The sequence below is a fragment of the Plectropomus leopardus genome, chromosome 15 (genome assembly GCF_008729295.1).
Source record: "Plectropomus leopardus isolate mb chromosome 15, YSFRI_Pleo_2.0, whole genome shotgun sequence".
NCBI classification, from domain to species: domain Eukaryota; kingdom Metazoa; phylum Chordata; class Actinopteri; order Perciformes; family Serranidae; genus Plectropomus; species Plectropomus leopardus.
In genome coordinates this window covers 17,758,929-17,778,356 of record NC_056477.1, presented here as the reverse complement: position 1 = coordinate 17,778,356, position 19,428 = coordinate 17,758,929, and the positions used below count along the sequence as shown (strand labels likewise).

The following is a 19,428-nucleotide window of genomic DNA, read 5'->3' as shown; positions in this document are numbered from 1 at the left end:
TTGGGTAGGCGTTTGGTTCTTAATTTAGGCATTTGGATATTCTGTCTCTTGCTCTCCCACAGACTGTATATAAAGATGGATGACGTGCCCTGATATACTGCGCTGCGATCTTGCGCTGGTGATGCCATTCAGAACCACAGTTTGCGCAGTAGCATTATATACTTTGGGGGAGTTCCCGCCAAAATACCCGTCCACCCATTCGCGAGCAGCTCCCTTGAATGCGAACACACGGATTGGCTGTCACAGCTGTCAATCAAAGCAGAAAATCCCCTTTTTTGTTGAATTAAATAACCCCTTTAAACCAAACTTATCATAAAAACGATCACTTGAACAAACATCAGGGCGATGAGAACTATTTTCAGTGATGGAAACCATCTTTGAGAAAAATTTGTTTTGCGTGTACTTTGAGGATTTAGTTTGGCCTGTGTCCCGTTCACTAACACGGAAGGGTTGCCTTTATGACCTGAACTCGAGAACGGGATCGAGAATGACATGTTTCACTTTAAGGGAACTGTCGTGTTGTCCATCTTTATATCCTGTCTATGCTCTCTCCTGACAGAAAGCTGTTGGGATGAGAGCGCGTCACTCCCTCACTGCACGAGTGAAGCTGTGACCCTACCTGACTGCTGTGAAGCGCACCGTGTCTCAACCCCCTCCCCGCTGACCGAAGCTCCAATTATTTGCTTCTGATTAATAGCGAAGCTCCGGAGCCCAGAAAATGTTATTCGGGACAGTCCTTAACATAAGGTGAGCAATTCATACACAAATGATCATTTGGGGGGTGAAGTATTGTTTTATCAGAACTCAGCTGGATGAAATATCTCAAACAAACAGAAGCCCTGAGAGTAAGTCGCTATTCTGATGAGAAACAACAAATTTCAGAAACAGTTTTTGTAAACAATAACTTGCAAATCAGTATTCAGGTGATTTCACTTTTAATGGATTTAGAAAGAAATATGAGAAGTTCTTTTTTTATAATCAATAATAAAAAAGGATTAGCTTTATTACGAACTGTACATAAACACACAGTGCAAAGGCACACTTCATCTCTACTGTATATTACAAGCCAAAATGTACATACTTTTTTCCAAAAAAAGTAAGTTTAAAAAATATTTAAGCAATTTAAAAGAATAAAAGTTGAAAAAAAAAAAAAGCATAGCTGCTGTTTAGATCACGGTCCTCAGTTAAATGTTTTCTGTGTCACATTCATTCCAACTTTTTACCAAATGGTCCACACTCGTATGTTACCACCAGACTGAAAACAATAACTGATCGTTTGTAATCGGCACAACTGCTCTGTATGAACCGGATACATACAATAAAAAGTTAAAATTTTGAATTTGTTCCAATATTCAGTTGTTGGTTTGAAGAGAACGCATCTAGAAAGATCTTCACAATCGCACTGAAATGATATTTCATTTTGGCTGCACTGTCAATAACATAAAATGGAACTTCTATGAAGGAAATGGCGTATAAGCTGCAGACCGCTGTATAAAACAAACAACCCCACTATCAGCCAGTATAGCTACAGTGGTTTCAACCGTCTAACTCACCAACCAGTCTTTCTTAGAGCCCCAACACTTGCGTGCAGGGCTTTTAAAAAACAAACAAAAAAACACAATTAACTGTCTTTAGAACTTCTCCGCCCGTTCTCATAATCAGAGTCCCGTCTGTGTCTGTGTCTGTCCTTGTGACGGCTGCTGTGATCATCGCTGTGGTGTCTCTCTTTCCTTTTCTCACCATAGCGGTCGTCTGAGTGTCCATGGTGCCTGCTCTTTTCTCTGTCGCGGCTGCGTTCGTGCTTTTTATCCCGCTCTCGGCCGTGGTGCCTGCTCTTTTTCGCGTGATGCGTGTCCCTGTGATGGCTGTGCCTCCTCTCGTGCTGGTCTCGGTCCTCCGTTGTTCGCGGCCTCTCCCACGGGTCGCTGTACCGCTCATCTAGGCGTTTGTAGTCTTTGGCCAGTGACGGAGGTCGGCCAGCTGGTTCGGGGTAGCTCTCGGCGTACTGTGATTGAAGTCCGGGAAAAGCGTATGAGGTGCTGTCCTGAGCCCACGGTGTGCTGTGGTTCTGATCCTGCGTGTGTAGGCTAGAGAAAGAGTGTTGAGGTGGGCCAGTTGGGTAGTCGTAGCTGCCAGGTACCTGAGGCTGTTGCTGCTGCTGTGATGGGATAGGTGCAGCACTGTTGTATACTGGGAGAACTGGTGTCATTGCCGAGTTGTGGTCGAGCTCGGAGGCTTCTGTGTAACATGCTGCTTGTGGTTCTTGGACTGAAGGAGGATATACTGTCTGAGTTACTGTAGCACCAGCCTGAGACAAGCCAGCATCCTCCTCTTCACACGAGAATGATCGAATAGTTGTTTGCTTTTCTTCTTCTGTTTTTTTCTTAGGCTGAGAAAGCTGTAAATATCCTTGGTGAAACAGTGTAACAGGCTCGTTTCTAGTGCTGCTCAACACAGGAACGGGTTTAGGACTCGAAGGAGCTGGCTGGCTGGCTTTATCCTTTTGTTGCACTGTTGTTTTATCTTCACTCGCACTGCAATACGCTGAAGATTTTTTCAGTATTCCACTTAAAGGAGGTTTTGAGCTATTAGTGTGAGCCGGAGCAGCCTGGGATTTCGACTGCGACAAAGGATCCTCTTCAGACGATGCTTTTTCAGTTTCAGACAAAAGGCCGGCATCGCCTTTGTTTGCAGATGCGGCGCTGTTAGTTTCAGTCTCGCTTGGAGCTGCTGACAAGCTTGCCAGGAACGCTTCAGTCGATACATCTGGAGGCTTATCTTTCAGAGAGACGAGGGCACCATGGGTCACCACTGCAGCATCCTTTGCTGATGAGTTGTTCGCAGCAGATGTATCCGTCGGGTTGGAGAGCTCCTGTTCAGCTTTAACAGGTTTGGTTTCTTTCTTCTTGATGACAAAGCGCTCTCGTGGTGCAGCAGCTGTTGGACTTTTCGAGTTTCCGGTTGATGCCTCTGTTTTGGGAGCTGGTTGGGTCTTCTGGGTGTCATCCGCTGTTGTTGCAGGTTTGCCCCCAACATCTGGCAGAGGTGGCAACTCCCCACCCCAGCCGACTAACACACCTGGAAGGAAGCGCAGTGGTTTTCTGGGTTCCTGATTGTTGGTCTCCTCTGATGCAGATGGTTCTTCAAGAGGCTCTGTTACTGGCTCATCAACGTCTTCAGCAGAGTTAAGTGGTTTGTCCTTCTCTTTTTTATGTGCAGTAGTCAAAGTAGAGAGGAAAATTTTCTCATCCTCCTCTGTGTCTCTGGTTTCTTTTGTAGTAATGGTGATGGGTGGGATTTCAGGAATAATCCTCGCACTTTCATTCATGTCCACGGGAAGGAAATCCCTTTTAGGTCTCTGACGAATTATAAGTCCAAGGAGAAGGTTGGCATGGTTGTTTTCTAAACCTGTCAAATGAAAACATTAATTAAATTTGAAAGATGAAAAATGCTTGTGTAATTTACTGAGACAAAAATAATTATCCGAGAGATGATAGGTGTCCAGGTTACCTGGCCCATCAAAGGGAACTAGCTGATGTGGAACTTTTTCAGTGGCGCCCAAGGGAATGAGGTACATGTCCTTCACTTGTTTCAGGTTATTGGACACCACCCCAAATCGCCTGCGACTGCTGAAGTAGGCATACAGAAGAGTATAGGAGATCTCATCTTCTTCCGTCTCAGGGGAGAAGCGAATCAGACACACCTCCTTTAAAAAAAGAAAAAGAATGCATCAGATCTGCAAACCATGTACGTATCCGACCAGAGCTCTTTATTAAAGCAGCTGCATGACGTCACACTTAACTGTGACTTTTCAATCAAATGTTTTAGACATATAGTATGGCATTTTTATCATATTTTTGACCACACTTTTTAACCACATTTTTAAGGAAATGCTGTAGTATAAGATTTTTATCGTATTTCTGACGGCAAACTTACAAACTCATTGATGTTTTATCTTTGATGACATACTATATAATGATTTTTAAATTTTTTTTTTTTTTTACAATACGATGATCATATGTTTGACGACATACTATAATATGACTTTTTAACAACCTACTGTACTATGATGTTTTATCTAATTTGACATTATATCAATCTATGACATTTTTCCTAATATTCTTGGTGTCATACTATACAATGGAATTTTCATCATTTATAATGACAAACTATACTATGACGTTTTCATCATATTTATGACAACAGACTATTTTAACAGATTTTTGAAATACTATATTATGACATTTTTTATGACATTGGCGACATACTATAACATTTTTATGTATGTGTGTGTGATAGAGTGAAGATGAGGAGGAGGCCACTGGCACCAACTATCTGGGGAGCAAGTCTGAAGCACAGCGCATCAGCATCAGGAGAGCTCGGATCTTACAGATCAAGGTACAAAACCACAACTCTCAGGCTGAAGTTGACAATGCCTGTACCCTCAGAGGAGGGTTTGCTCACCCTGATGAACAGTCTACCTGTTTGTTTCATGAATTATAAAGACATACTATACCATGACGTTTTTCACTTTTTTTTTTGACAGCATACTATACTATGACATTTTTTCCATGATTTTCAATGACATAATATACCATAATGTGTTTTCGAGATTTTGGATGACATACTATACTACCATGTTTTTCCATAATTTTAGGCAACATATGACATTTTATCGTGATTTCTGATGACTTACTATAAAAATATGTTTTTTCACCATTTTTGACGATGTACCATACTGAGACGGGTTTTTTTTTAATGATTTTGGACGACATATAATAGTATGATATTTTTTCAAAATTGTTGACCAGACATTACATTCTGACATTTTTCCACGATTTTTGATGACAAACTATACTGTGACATTTCTTTCACCGTTGTTGACAACAAACTACAATGACATTTTTTCACAATTCTTGACCACATGCTACACTGTTTTTAACAATTTTTGAAGACATACTATATTATGAAATTTTTTTCATAATTATTGACAACATACGATATACATTACAGTTTTGTCATCACACTGGACGACCTACTATACTGTCATTTTCAGCCATTTTTTCGACATGCTATATTAAGACTTTATTTGCCATTTTTCAATAATGTATACTATGACATGTCTCTGCAAGCTATGTCATTTTGAACATGTAAAAATTTGACATTTTTCAACACACTATACCATGTTGTTTTCAGCCATTTTTTCGACAAAATTTGCCCTTGAACATACTATGCTAAATCATTTTCAGCAGCTTTTTAGACACACTAGATTATGACATTTTTGGCCTTTTTTTCAAGAGAGTACAATATGATTTGTTTCTATAAGCTACAATATGTCGTTTTCAGCTATTTTTTTTTTTTGAAGTATCAAAATTTCTATACTATGGAGTTATTGGCCGTTTTTTCTACATGCTAAATTCTGACGTTTTTAGCCTTGTTTGGCTTTTATTTCCCACTCAGTATACTATAGTACTTTGTCGCTACATTTTTTTGACATGGTTTTTGGCCTTTTTTGGCCTTTATTCCAACTTTGTATACCATAACGCATCTCTAAAAGCTATTCTATGCCGTTTTCAGCCATTTTTAGGAGCGGTCAAATTGTGACTTTTTTCGACATACTATACTATTGCCTTGTTGGCCATTTTTTCGACATGCGAAATTATGAGGTTGTTGGCTTTTTTTGGCCTTTATTCCAACTTTGTATACCATGATGCATGTCTACAAGCTATTCTATGTTGTTTTCAGCCATTTTTATGAGCGGTCCAATTTTGACTTTTTTCAACATACTATACTATTGCCTCTTTGGCCTTTTTTTCGACATGCGAAATTATGAGGCTTTTGGCCTTTTTTGGCCTTTATTCCATCTTTGTATACTATAACGCATCTCTAAAAGCTATTCTATGTTGTTTTCAGCCATTTTTAGGAGCGGTCAAATTTTGACAATTTTTCGACATACTATATACATATACATATATATATATATATATACTTTGTATACCATGACGTGTCTCTACAAGGTATTCTATGTTGTTTTTGGGTCATTGTCTTTGACATATTACAGTATGACATTTTTGGGCCATTTTTGACGACACATAACTATGACGTTATTGGGTTATAACGACATAATATACTATGATGTTTTTGTGCTATTTTAGGCCATTTTTTGATGACTTTCTACACTTAGACGTTTGTCATGAATTTTGACGATGGACTTGATGATTTTTTCCATTGTTTCATGATTTTGACGACATACCACTATGATGGTTTTTCATGATTTTGGATAACATATAATGACTTTTTTTCAAGGTTTTGAACAACATACTAAAGTATAATGTTTTTTCATGATTTTTGACATTCTTTCATGATTTTGGACGACATACTGTACTATGGCGTCTTTTCATGATTTAGGACAACATACTATCTTATGAAATTTTTTTCATGATTTTTGATGACCGGTTATACTATGATGTTTTTTCATGATTTTGAATGACATAGTATACTAGGTAAATTTTCAGCATTTTGGACTACATACTATACTATGACGGTGTTTACTGATTTTGGACAACATAGTATGCTATGTCATTTTTTTATGATTTTGGACCACATAGTATACTATGCATTTTTTCAGAATTTTGGACTACATACTGTACTGGGAAGTTTTTTTCACAATGTTTGACAAAAAACTAAGCTATGATGTCTTTTCATGATTTTGGACAACATACTATAATATGACGTCATTTCATGATCTTGGATGACATACTATACTATGACATTTTTTCATGATTTTGCATGAAATACTATACTACGACGTCTCCATGATTTTGAACATAATTTACTATGACGGTGTTTCATGATTTTGACATACTATACAATTAATTTCTTACATGATTTTGGACTATTTTTCATGTCATGTCATGACATATCGTGACATTTTTCCTCATATTTTTTGAAGACATATCATACTATATTTTTATCCTTTGATAAGCAAAATATTACACTATGGCCTTTTTAATCATATCTCTTAAGACATTTTGTATGATGATGTTTTAAGATTTTTGATGACATACTAAACTATGATGTTTTTTTTTCATATTTGCAGCAACATACAACACTATAACGTTTTTGTCATATTTTTGGAATTAAGCTTCGATATTTTTGACAATGTACTACATTATGATATTTTTGTCATGATTTTAATATATTATACTTATACTTATACTCAAATTTTTGTCAAAGTAGTCTATGAAGAGTCTAGCAGGTTTTAACAACTTACTAGACTATGACATTGTCATCATATTTTTGATGACAACATTTTTGTCATATATATGTCGTATTTTTGACGACATATTATACTATGATGTATTTATAATATTTTTAACAATAAACTATCAAGTCACTTTATCACATTCTGAATGACATACTATACTACAACGTTCTAACTACATACTATGACATTTTTATTATATTTTGATGACATTTTTATCATATTTTTGATGACATGCTAGGCTATGGGATGCAATTTTGAAGTGCAACTTGAAGGGTTCATGAGGGTATATAACCTTTCGGCTGTAATTCCAATTGATTTAGGGATGAACTCTTCTTTTAAGAGGAAAAGCCGTCAAAAACTCACTTTTGTTCCAGTTGCCCGGATCTTCTCCAAGTAGTCCCACACTGTCTGTGGACTTATCCTTCCACCAACTTGAATACTATCTGGGAGGTCCTTTCGGAAAAAAAACAAAATATCAAAACTTAATGATAGTATTTAGTGTAAAACTTATTTAAACTTGAAATTTGTTTAGTTGTGTCCACTCTACCTCAGTCAAGCTGTCCAGAACTCCAGAGACGGGAAAAGCCTTTGTCACAAACTTTGCAACAGAGTGCATATGAATAAATCCTCGCCACAGAGACTTCAAATTGGAAAGGAAAGCAGCCTCTTCATCTCTTCCAGTTATATGATCGGACCTGTGACAAATATAAATAGCATTGTAGCAACCTTGCTAGAACCAAAGTAGCACTTGAGAACCACAGAGTGTCAAAAATAGCTGCTCACCTCCCTTCATAGACTGACTGAGCATTTCGGAAGCTCTCCTCTAAAACAGTGAGGTGCAGGTCGTCATCAATTGCAGGTGTTGTGCTCTTTGTCTCTTCTGCTTTAGTGGACTGTCTCCTAACCACTGTTGTGGCAACTTTGATCACTTTGGTTGGTGCCTCCTCCACAGGGGGCGCCATACGACCTTGATGAAAAAAAAGCAACAAGTTGGCGACTGAACATAGGGACAGAGTATGAGCGGAAAAATGTAGCAGTAAAAGCTTGAGGAATACAAGTATCTTTTTTAGTCAGAATTTACCTGTGCAGATTTTGCAGTGCAGGTCAAATAAGTGAGACTTGTGTTGGCTGGTGGTGTCTTTCTCCATCTTCGTACTTTCAGTTTTATTCTCAGGGGTTTTTGGAGGTTCTGCTGAGACTTCCGTCAATTTGGCAGGAGACTTCAGCTGACAAGGTTAAAAATTAAAAATTAAAATGAAGCCGATGAGTCACCTCTTTTACCGTTAAATATTCAGTAATGCAGAGTATTATTTGTTGTGTCTCTTACCTCTACAGGTTCTGGTGCCTTCACTGGTTCCTTCACCGGTTCTTGGCTCTCGATTTCAATTTCACCTTTGTGTGTGATCTTAGTGATTGGCCGCCTCTCTGCCTCTCTTTGTTCTTTTTCAATCATCTCAATAGTCTGTAAAATAAGTATTTGTATTTCAAAAATACAACCATCCTTTGAGAAAACTGTGATATATAAGAGAACAAAATCTCAAAATATTATGTTGATACTAGCTTCTGAGCTTAACTTTAATTTCAATTATTATGAGCTATTAGTTGAGGTACTGTGGGCTATGAGGATGAATACATGTAATTAAATTTGTAAGAACTACAGCAAAGACGAAGTATTACTTACATGTCTGTTCTCCCTTTGTCGCCAAGCAGCTAACTCTTTCGAGGCCAGTTCCTCGGGGCTCATTCGAATAAGGTTACCAGGAGAAATTTCCCCTTTGAGAACTCTCTTAAAGAGAACCTAAAGATACAAGAAAAATAAAAATACAGCAAATGTAAGCATGTTTATATTAAAACTCCATGAAACTTTACATCTGGAATGATCTAAAATGGTACTTACATTATTTTTAGTATCTTTGAGGTTAAACATTAAGCTTCTGTATTTGTTCTTGTATTTGTTGTCAGTGTCTTTATACAAGTGAAAAAGCTCTCTCTCTGTCTTCTTGGCAACTTCAGAGGCCCTCTCCACCGAGACGTTCAAATCAGACTCCTTCAACCTAAAGTGAAGAATGCATCACATTATTAGTGCACTTGGGTAGTTGTTTGTTTTTAAATAAAATATATTTTTTTAATCTTTGTTTTTTCAGTCTTTATTACTTTTACTCATGTAACACTTACCTCTGTATGAGGATTTCTTTCAGAGAATCACGCACACTTCTCCTGATTGCCTCCACAGACACAGGTTTCTTTGAAACTGAGGATGAAGTCTTACTTTTTGTCTCTTGTTTCAGGTAAAAACCTGTGAGGACAGAAATAAATTTCTATTGAGCAGGTGTGACATGTGCAGGTATTTGATGTGAAAAATATTTGCAACCTTGGCAGTTATCTAATATTTAAGAAAGAACAATGACAACATTTTATTTTTCTCTGTATCAAACAAGAATTAGAGATGTAGTTGTGTATGACCCTCAGCAAGTCAACCTGACCACAACAGTACTGGAAACTGTAATAGGCAGAAAGGTGACACTGAAATTAGGGATTTTACAAAGGCTGGCACTGACTTTGTTTGAAAGAAATGCTACTTCAGTGAATTTTATGAAAAAAATCATATTCCTGCAAGGTAAATGTCATAAATAAAAATGTAAATTTGCCAAATCCTCTCCCTGTTTCAGATTTTTTTATAGATTTCTTTTTAGCCTTATTCAGTCTAAAAAACATGTAAATAATAAAAGTGTATCTACCATACATCAGTATAACCAACTATTTGGAAATGTGTCTACTACATAATTTGATAATGCTGTCTCTTTTTTGTGTGTTTTTTTTTTGTTTGTTTGTTTTAATTCTTTATTGTTCAGTTTTAGTCTGTCACTCATCTTCTTCACAATATGTGATTTCTTCTGAGGCTGACTCTATATTATTTACTTTTTTTCAATAAAGTTGAATAAAAAAAATTGGCTACATTTGGGTTCCAAATAATGGAGGCAAACAGCAGCAACACAGCAAACCATTTGCAGCTATTTTAAGAGACCCTTACCCTGCAAATGCACTTACTTTTTTGTTTGTTTTTATAATGCCCAACAGTATCTGGGATTCTCAAAATGTTCCCCCTACTCACTTGATGTTTTCAACTGTAAACTCTGTTGAGTTGTCAAAATATAAACAGTGAGCTAGATTTCTGTTCTGGGGTTCTGGAGGGGTTATGACAAAATTAAACACCCCTGTCTCATAGGTATTTTTACCCTGCAAACTTGCTACACCCACATTTACCACCGCGTTAAAATCAAATCTCCCCTATCACCAGCATATGTGCAGCTGTCGCACTCAAGTATTATATTTGGGTTCTTTAAACACGTAGTTAATATTCTTCTTTTCTGGCTGTGTGGAGATATCATTAACAGCTCTTTTGTAAAGTCTGGAGCACACTGGGTGATGATATTAGTCCTATCTACACCGTCAGTATAAAAGGTTACAACATGTTAACATGTCACACTATGTATAATAAATAAAGATATTATTTTTAATGTGTTGTTTTGATTGTCTTCTTTCAGTCTTGTTTACATATTGTAATTACACAGTTTCACAAACTCAGTGAACCCAGCATGGCCTTGAACCCAACAGGGCATTTAAAGCAGAACAAGAACAAGTAAACAAACATTCACAGCCCCTAAAAAATACCTGTTTTATGAGCGGTTTCTCTGGCATCTGTGGACTGCCTTCTATCAGGCTCCTATTTTAGGAGAGAAATGAAAAAAGTAGATTAGTCTTATTGTAAACAGTGTTTGTCATTAAGACAGAAACTATTTTAAAAAATGAAAGCGTGTGGAAAAACACATGAAATATTATAACCCCCTAGCCAAAGGTTACAATAGAAATATGGGGTGATTTTTATGTGTGGGGAAAACGAACTGAACTTTGGTGAGGACACCATGTTAACCACACACCCATGTGCAAGCCTGTACTATAGGAAAAATAAATTAAAAAGACAACAAACCCTTGTGTAGTGGTAACACTGGCTATGATAAGTATCAGAGGAGGAAAAAGCTGGGGGAACAAAAAAAAAATATCCTTTGTATACAAAAGATTCAAATAAATATGTAATAATTACAGCTTTATTAAGGGTTCCCACACATTTTTACAAATACGTTTTAAGATTTTTTTTCGAAATTTTTACCGTTTTTCCATGTTATTTAAGTAGTTTAAAATGGTAAGCCTATATAGTGATATGAAGTGTCAAGGGTAAAAGTGATGTGTTACAGTAATATATTACTTTTATCTGTAACAAAGTAATATAAACAATACTAACAGGATTTCAGGTAATGTTATTTTACAATTCCAAGTAATGCATTAAAATCCTATATTATGTATTTATTGTTTTCATGTTTCATTTATCCATACTGTGCCACTAGGAAAATATCCATCAGAGGTTTTTGTGTCTTGCCATATAGACCACATTACAGACACCTGGCAGCGATCGGCATCTGATGATGTGCGTTTCTTCTCCTCATAAGAGGTTGCAGCCTTAGAGATGACACAATGCCAGTCTAGTCTATGTGTATCATATACGATTAGTGACAGTTTCAACAGTCACACCAAGCAGCACTTAATTTTAAAATTATAATACAAGGAAAGTATTTCGTGCACCGTTAGACGTTATTGTTTTGGATTTTTTTTTAAACATATCTTAAACAACAGCGAAGAGAGAACATTTTTTCTAATTTCATAACTTTTCCAGGAATTTTGTGGTCATGGGAACTATGTTTTTAAAAGTACTCATGGTGACACTGCTTACCTTTCTTACTGGTCTGACGCCCCATGATGCCTGTGTCTGGGATGGACCCGGTTGAGGCTGAGGAGGTTGCTTCAGATCCTGAACCTCGGTCTTTGCTGGAGCCTCTAGTTTGTCTGCATCTAAGGGCTCGGGCTCCACCTTTTTGCTTTCCTCCTCACAGCACTTCAAGCACACGTACATCTGGTCCTCCTCCTCCATTTCACGTACCTTTGTCAGGTCGAGGCCAACACAGTCGCCGTGGAACCAGTCATCACAGCGACCGCAGCCTACCATGAACCTAAACAAAGTATGTATATTATTAAAAGGGGCATCTGAAGTGAGACTCTGGCAGAGAAAAACAAATTACATCAATACAATTCTGCTTATAAAACTCCTATTTCTCTGTCAGTTTTGTTGATAATTGTACAAATGTTGTGGTTGATTACCTTTCACCATCCCTTCATCATGTCTATCAACTCAAGTCTTAAACAGCCTCAAATATTGCATGCTGTGCTGAGTAAATATAGAACTATCAAAAATTCACTCTTCTTCACAGTTCTGTGACAAACAGATAAAAACCTGTCAAGTTAAAATCTACAACAGTAATTAATTTTGAGTGACAAATAACAATCCGTGTTGCAACACTTACATGTTATTATGGTGTTTTTTGCACTGGCCACAACAGTTGTTTCCATCCCATACACTCTCGCTGTTAGCAGCTTGCTCCTCAGCAGTTTCCTTCTTCACAACAGGAGCGTTATCTGGAATAAACAGCTGCGGCTCCTCCACAGAGATGCTTCTTGAAGTTTTACTTTTCTGTCTTTGAAGGATCTTTTCTGGCTTTTTTAGTTTGGGCTTTTCCTGTCCTTCTTCGGGCAGTTTTAAAGAATAGCTTGGACGGCTGTGCGTCGGGTTAGAGCTCTCAACTTTGGAGACATTGGAAGGATGTTTGGCTGGTCCCTGCTGATCAACACGGTTGGCGGATGACGGGTTCTTCTTCATTACAGGGCTGGGTGTACTTGGCGATTTTGGCTTCACTTTACTCTCCCCTGTGCCCTGCATTTTTTGCATTTTATTAGCATGCTCAACTTGGGTGTTTTCCGCGGGCCTTTTTAAAGGTGAAATTTCTTTCTTTTCTTTTTGAGATTTCATTTTGTGCAGGTCTTCTCTTTGGATTTTGGATGGCATGTTTGGGGATACTTTGTGTCCCTGTATCATGTTGTTTGGCTTAGCTGAAACCAAGTCCTTATTCTTGTTAGGAGTCAGTCCTTGTTTCGACTTGAGCAGTGTTTTTGCCACCATCTGTTGTTTTTCCTTATCCTCAGTCTTACTACTAACAGTGTTTATTTTATCCTCTGTGTTTTGTGGCTCTTTAATGTCAGTTTTTACTTTACTGACTGGCTTTTGCTTCTTAGGAACACCCTGATTGTTAAGTTTTGTCTCTTGAGTGCATGCACTCCCCATTAATGTCCCGCTGGAGGTCTGCACGTCGTTAGGATTCACATACGGGCCCAGTCCTAGGGCTGCATCCTCAGAAGAGCTCTTCTTGATATCATCCGCCTCCGCCACATCCTCGGGTGTGGGATTCTGTACACTGACAGCTTCATCTTGCAACACGGTAAACCCAATGTCCCCAGCATACGAAAAACCATCGTCAAGGCACACAGACTCGCTCGCTGCAACAGTTTGTGTGTAAGATGGTCCTGGAAGAAGTTCAATCCTAAATCCTGCAATTGTGACTGTCAATCGTCTCAATACAACAGAAGGATTCAGCCATATTCCACGTTCAAGATCATTGACATTAATGCGCCCCCCCAGAGTAAGTTCTCTCTTCAGCTGGGCGCCTTTAACTCCTTTCTCAATAAGAAATGACTTCCGTAGCCTGTTAGCTGGTTTCCTTAATGATCGTGCTCGGTTCATGTTGTTGTTGGATGCAGCTGAAGGCTGTGGATCACTGCAGTACTCTGTTTCAACAAAAAGAAAAAAAAATTAGAAAACCATGTCACACCATCTCTAATTTGACATTTTTACATAGTGGAAACAAGAATCTAAATAACCATCTTACCGTCATCTGAATAACGTGGACGTTTCTTTTGCTTGCCAACAGGTCTACTAACTTGTGTTGTTTCTCCAACTGTCAGTTCACTCCCGAGGCCTGAGGGTGCTGAACCATCGGCAAGACCTGCAACAGTGAAAAAAGAATTACATGTAGTTTGTCTTTCAGAGTATCGATGTAAAAATCCACTAAAACGGTGACAAACAAAACAATATTTAACATGGATACAAAGAAAAATGACCATCACAACAGTTGAAAATTAGCTATTTGGCGGACACTGGCACATTTACAATGAAAAAGAAATGAAAAACATCACTCCTCGGCTGCTGTGTCACGTCTGCACTTCAAAAAGTATTCATGGCACTAACTGTGGCTGTCGGGAAGAATTGTGTTCCTAATGCTATCACTGCTTTGTTTGGTGTGCTGCCCTCTTTGCTTAATCTCTCTTCTGCTACTAAGAACATGATAGCACTTACAACTCTGTTAGCTGCGATAGTGATATTGTTAAAGTTGAAATCCTCTGTTCCGCCCACCCATGCAGACTGCGTTAAGGAGGTGCTGTATTTTCTTTAACTGGAAAAAAATTAGGCTGACTGTCTGGCACTTCTAAAGCATTTGAAAAGACCTGGAGTCCCCTTCTGTAATATGTCAATAGCACAGCCTGTCACATTATATTGGACTGAACACAATCATCTTGCTTTCTTGCTTTAACTTACTGTTGTTGTTCTTTTTTGTTTGTTTTGTTTTTTAAGTTATCTTATTTTTAATTTTATTATTACTATTTTTTATTTTCTATTTATTTGTTTTTTTTATGCTGTACTTTTCAAATTTAATTCTCTACTTTTCTTTTACAGGGTACGTACTAGTGGGGGGTTGTTCATAATTAATAATAACTTGCTGAATGCATTACTTTAATGACTGATAATGATTATGTGGAAAAATCACTAAATAAAAAAACATATTAATGACACTAAATGAATCCAGTTGATTTTTTTAATCTCAAACACAGTTTGGATGTCATATCTGAGAGTGCTAATGCTGACATAAAAATAATTGTGTGCAAGAAAATGATGGAGAGGATTTTCCCTGCATACCTAAATCTAAGAATATCTGACTGCCTATGTGGTTTTATTGTGCTTTTGTTATCATTGACCTGAAAAGCAGATGTAAAGTTCAAAACCGAGCATATCAGAAAACCGGTGCCGTTGATTAATGAATTATGTTAGCAAGTATCAACGTATACTTAAAATCCCTCGTTCGAGCTTTAAAATTCACTGTAAATGACCTTTATTGTACAGCAGCCACATGAATTTATATTCTGTCTGCTGACATACCTGTAGAGCCAGCGATCGGAAAAGCGGGGTCCTCATTGTCTAGCAGATTGAACTGAGAGCTTGCACATCCAAACATGGGGTCTTTGTCACTGAGCATGTTCTTCAGTGAATCTTCCAGCGGGTGTCCTGTCCCAAACTCATTACTGCCTTCACATTCCAAATTCTGTCCTGCTATCAGGGTGTCGTCCAACTGATCACTGGGTATTAAATGGTTAAAGGTGTCCACAATATCCATGAATGCAGCTGCCTTCCTAGATTAAAACAACACAGGTGTCATACGACCCATTTCGATCAAGCAGAATTATAAAATAACAATGCTTCGAGACAACTATCATGCATCATGTCCATATAACTGGGCTCAGACGACCATTGTGGTCTAACTCCTCATTCATGCTATCATGTTATAGTCAAATGCCAAACACAGTAACGGGCAGAACATACTGCCTAAGTCCAAATTTATAATATTATTTCGGTATTACAAACAATTAAAGCCTCCCTTTCCAATTTCTTACTGATCATCTTTTAAGTAAACTGAAATTATAAAGCAAAGCAAAGCATCATCAGCCCTTGGTCAGTGGCTTTAACCTAAAAAGTAAATATCTTAACACCCTTACATGAATTTGCACTACATAGTTCTTCTAACTTCTTATGTTTTTATAAATAAAATAAAATTTTCTGTGTTTCAGTAGTGATGAGGGTTGCAAATCATAAGCACTTTCCTTAATCAACTATTGATTAAATTAGCAACTGATGGATCATTTTATTGTTATTTGACAACAAAAAAACATAAAACTTTGCTTATTTCAAACAATACCAAATGAGTTTTTTCCTCAATCAACGCTCACAGCAACATACTGCATATACTTTGACAGCACTGCATAGCCTATCAATTAAAAGTAGAAGATATATTTTTTTTCTCAGTCTCTTTATGAAGTATTAAGATTACAGCAAATAATGCTCAACAAAGATAAAGGGATAAAAAACAAAAATGGAATCATACAACAATAACAAAAGGTTGTTCAAACAATCGATAATGAGATTTGGACATGTATTAAATGCAACTGGGTGTAATTACACCAGAAAATTGGTATTATAAATCACAAATTGTATGCTCAATAGAGTTCAAGACATGCTAAGCAGAAAGGGAGGTCACGCTAAACACTTGCAACTTTAACCTACTGAAGTTGTTTTATTTTGAAATATTTGCGTTTTTTTTAAATGATGTATACATATTTCTGGGTTGTTCTGGTTGTATTTTAATAAGGAGACTACTGAGAAATAAATATGTATGATAATTAGCCTTGCTTAGATGGCCTAAGACTTTTACACAGTATTTTATGTTGGACTTAAATTAAAATTGTGCACAGCATTTGATGTAAGCTTTCTGATAATCAGATAACCCTTCTGCTAAGTTTATTTTATAAGACTTTTTATGTGTCTTTAGGAGGGATGGGGTCCAATATGGGTCAACTTTGAGACCTCTGTCTCCTGAATTGTCATTCTGGTAAATCCCTGTTCTAATTCTCTATCATACAGATAAACATGAATGAAAAAATTGTCAGATTGAAAGCTGACTGATTCCTGACTGAAAACCTCCTGCCGTTGTTGGACGCGGAGTGACAGACAGATAAAACTTAGCTTCAGATTTGATCCCATCAGCTGTAAATGCTGCCTGGCTCGCAGTCCTGCTACGTTAAGCCAACGTTGCTAACATGTCAGATTTGGGCCACTTCCGTTTGTGGATCACGTTTGCACAGCCAAAAAATGGGCACTACCAAAGAGCTGCAGATATTTATACGTAAAGTAAAAAGTTAGTGCAAAAAACAAAACCTATGGTCAACTTTAGAGAAGTACAGACGCGTGTATTACTATTAAATTACCTGCATGTTACCGTTTACAAACAAGTTATACCAACACAACCATGAGCAGGCCAGAATTAGAGAGTGCAAAAAATAAAAACGCTTATTAAATATGTTAGCAGACCTCCAGACGGGTTGATGTAATGTCAACTAATGAAACGTAACGCCCATATGAAACATCGCGTTTCTATGACCAGCTTCTCCCTCCCAACGAAGTGTTTGCTGGTTAGCCTGCTAACGTTACAGGACGGCTAATAACACTCCGCTGCAGAGCGCTAGCATGTAAGCTAGCAAGCTAACGAGAACTTATGTGGGAAGTTAGTATCCAGTGTAAATTAACGTTTTAATCTCTACTGCTTGTTCATATAACCGGCGTTTGTATAAGTAAAAAGCAGTGCCTGAAAAGCTAAAATGCGTTGCACAAAATGTGTAAATATTCATTGGACTGCTCGACGCTAAATCTGCCCGACAGGCTAGCTAGGTCGTGTTAGCATAGGCCTTAAAGGTACCAAGTTTGTTTGTAGCCTGAGTCCTGCTAGCGGCCGTTGGGCGATCACGCCCACATGCATCTGTTCCACCGCGTGCAGTTTCGATTTTTATTAATATTTGTCTCTACGACTCTTACCTCTCTCTAACTGCAATGTTGTATCCAATTCGTGAAAGGTTACATACTAGCACGGCTGCTCCCAGCTACCAGTAACTTCCTCTAACTAAGCCGTCAGTCGTCCTGCTGCTGCAAAGCCCCTGACAGTCAGCGATGCTTGTCACGTGGTTTGTGTTTACTGGTAGCATAGCAGCTGATAGTACAGTATAACAGTATAACAATACACAATACATAATACACAATACACTATGCAATAATACATATCCATAGTGTGGTTTGCAGTATTTATGCTCAACTAACAACAGCGCAGAATAGTTAAAATGTCTTAGAATGAAAAGTATGTGGTTTGAGTCAACTTATCAAAAGCATCTAGTAGTTTCACGTTGAGAAAAATGTTGATTTATTTCCAGTGTTGGAGGAAGTATTCATATCATTTACTTACGTAAAAGAATTAATACCACACTGTGAAAATACTTTCAAAGTCCTGCATTGAAAATGTTACTTAAGTAAAAGTAAGTCTAATCAGGAATATGAACTTAAAGTATTAGAAGTAAAAGTACCCTACCCAAAACAAAATCTTGAAAGAAAGAAAACAAAAACCTTCAAAATTGTATTTCTAAAAATAGCACATCCAAAAAACTCAAAATAAAAAATCAAACAATAAAAGAAACAATGAAAAAACCCTCCAAAACTCAAAACCATTTAAAAATTTAAAAATACTTGTTCATTCAGATAAATAAATGTATGAACAGAGAACATTTTTATTATTGTTATATTGTTATTAAAACTTTTTGTGTAAAAGTGAAATCATTTTTGTTCAACCAGCATAGCCTGGATATTGTTATCACCAAAACCACCAGATCCCATTAAAAAAAATAAAAAATAAAAAACAAACTAATTTTATCATTATAAAACACATTCTAATCAAAGTTAACAGAGACAAAATAAAACTTACAAGTCTTCTTGGTTTGTCCAACAATCACAAGCTCTGGTTTGATTTCAGTAAACCCTTAATTTACCCAGTAAGAGGTGAAAATATGCTGACTACAGACACACTAAAACTGCCATTTATTTAACTGTAGTCTGGTAGGTTTGGCAATTGCCACTTCTTGGCTGTTTCTGGTTAAACAAAAAGGATATTTCTCTTAAACAAAAAGGTTTATCTCTGAAGGGGTCCTCTCCATAATGTTGTCCGACACTTTTAATAACAATCTGAGCCGTTCAGTTGCTAAAACAAGCTCTTTAGGTGGATAAACTGATGATGCCAAATGCTCTGGTTACATTGCAGCCTGTTTCATCAGTGCCAGTGGCTCGCCTAATAGTGGGCCAATTTCAAAAATTGTTTTTCAAACTAGACACAAAAAACAAATGTCAAAACAGGACCAGGGTTTTAAAAAAAACAGAGGTTACCCTTTGAATCACAGTGAAAGTACACAGTAATACAATGTAATGAATACAGTGTCTCTGAGCAGCCATTGTTTCACAGGATGAAGCAAGGCCAACAACACTGCTGCCCAAATGAAGAGAAGGCTCATGAATACGG

General features: G+C 37.3%; 1 protein-coding gene across 2 annotated transcripts; it reads right to left on the bottom strand.

Annotated features, from left to right (window-relative positions):
• Window positions 1-781: 781 nt before the first annotated feature.
• On the bottom strand, window positions 782-18,005 carry phf3 (PHD finger protein 3). Of its 2 annotated transcripts, none has more exons than XM_042502128.1 (16): window positions 17,907-18,005; window positions 15,423-15,669; window positions 14,098-14,214; window positions 12,682-13,996; window positions 12,054-12,330; window positions 10,940-10,991; window positions 9,443-9,563; window positions 9,165-9,321; window positions 8,949-9,065; window positions 8,595-8,729; window positions 8,349-8,493; window positions 8,051-8,234; window positions 7,815-7,962; window positions 7,631-7,720; window positions 3,511-3,706; window positions 782-3,408 (listed from the first exon to the last, which is right to left on the bottom strand). In XM_042502128.1, the coding sequence occupies exons 2-16, from the start codon at window positions 15,655-15,657 to the stop codon at window positions 1,622-1,624; spliced, it is 5,076 nt and encodes a 1,691-aa protein (XP_042358062.1). In that variant the 5' UTR covers window positions 15,658-15,669; window positions 17,907-18,005; the 3' UTR covers window positions 782-1,621. The 2 variants fall into 2 exon arrangements, with proteins under 2 accessions (XP_042358062.1, XP_042358061.1); XM_042502127.1 differs by having other exon boundaries at window positions 15,423-15,673; window positions 17,907-18,004.
• Window positions 18,006-19,428: the final 1,423 nt, after the last annotated feature.

What these genes read in the sequence shown, in the direction of transcription:
- phf3 (XM_042502128.1), bottom strand. Translation starts at nt 15,657, where the DNA reads ATGGATATTGTGGACACCTTTAACCATTTAATACCCAGTGATCAGTTG. An exon ending in AAAGAAATCCTCATACAGAG is followed by an intron (nt 9,322 to 9,442) that starts GTAAGTGTTACA and finishes TCTTCACTTTAG; the next exon opens with GTTGAAGGAGTCTGATTTGA. An exon ending in TCCGGGCAACTGGAACAAAA is followed by an intron (nt 3,707 to 7,630) that starts GTGAGTTTTTGA and finishes CTTTTTTTAAAG; the next exon opens with GAGGTGTGTCTGATTCGCTT.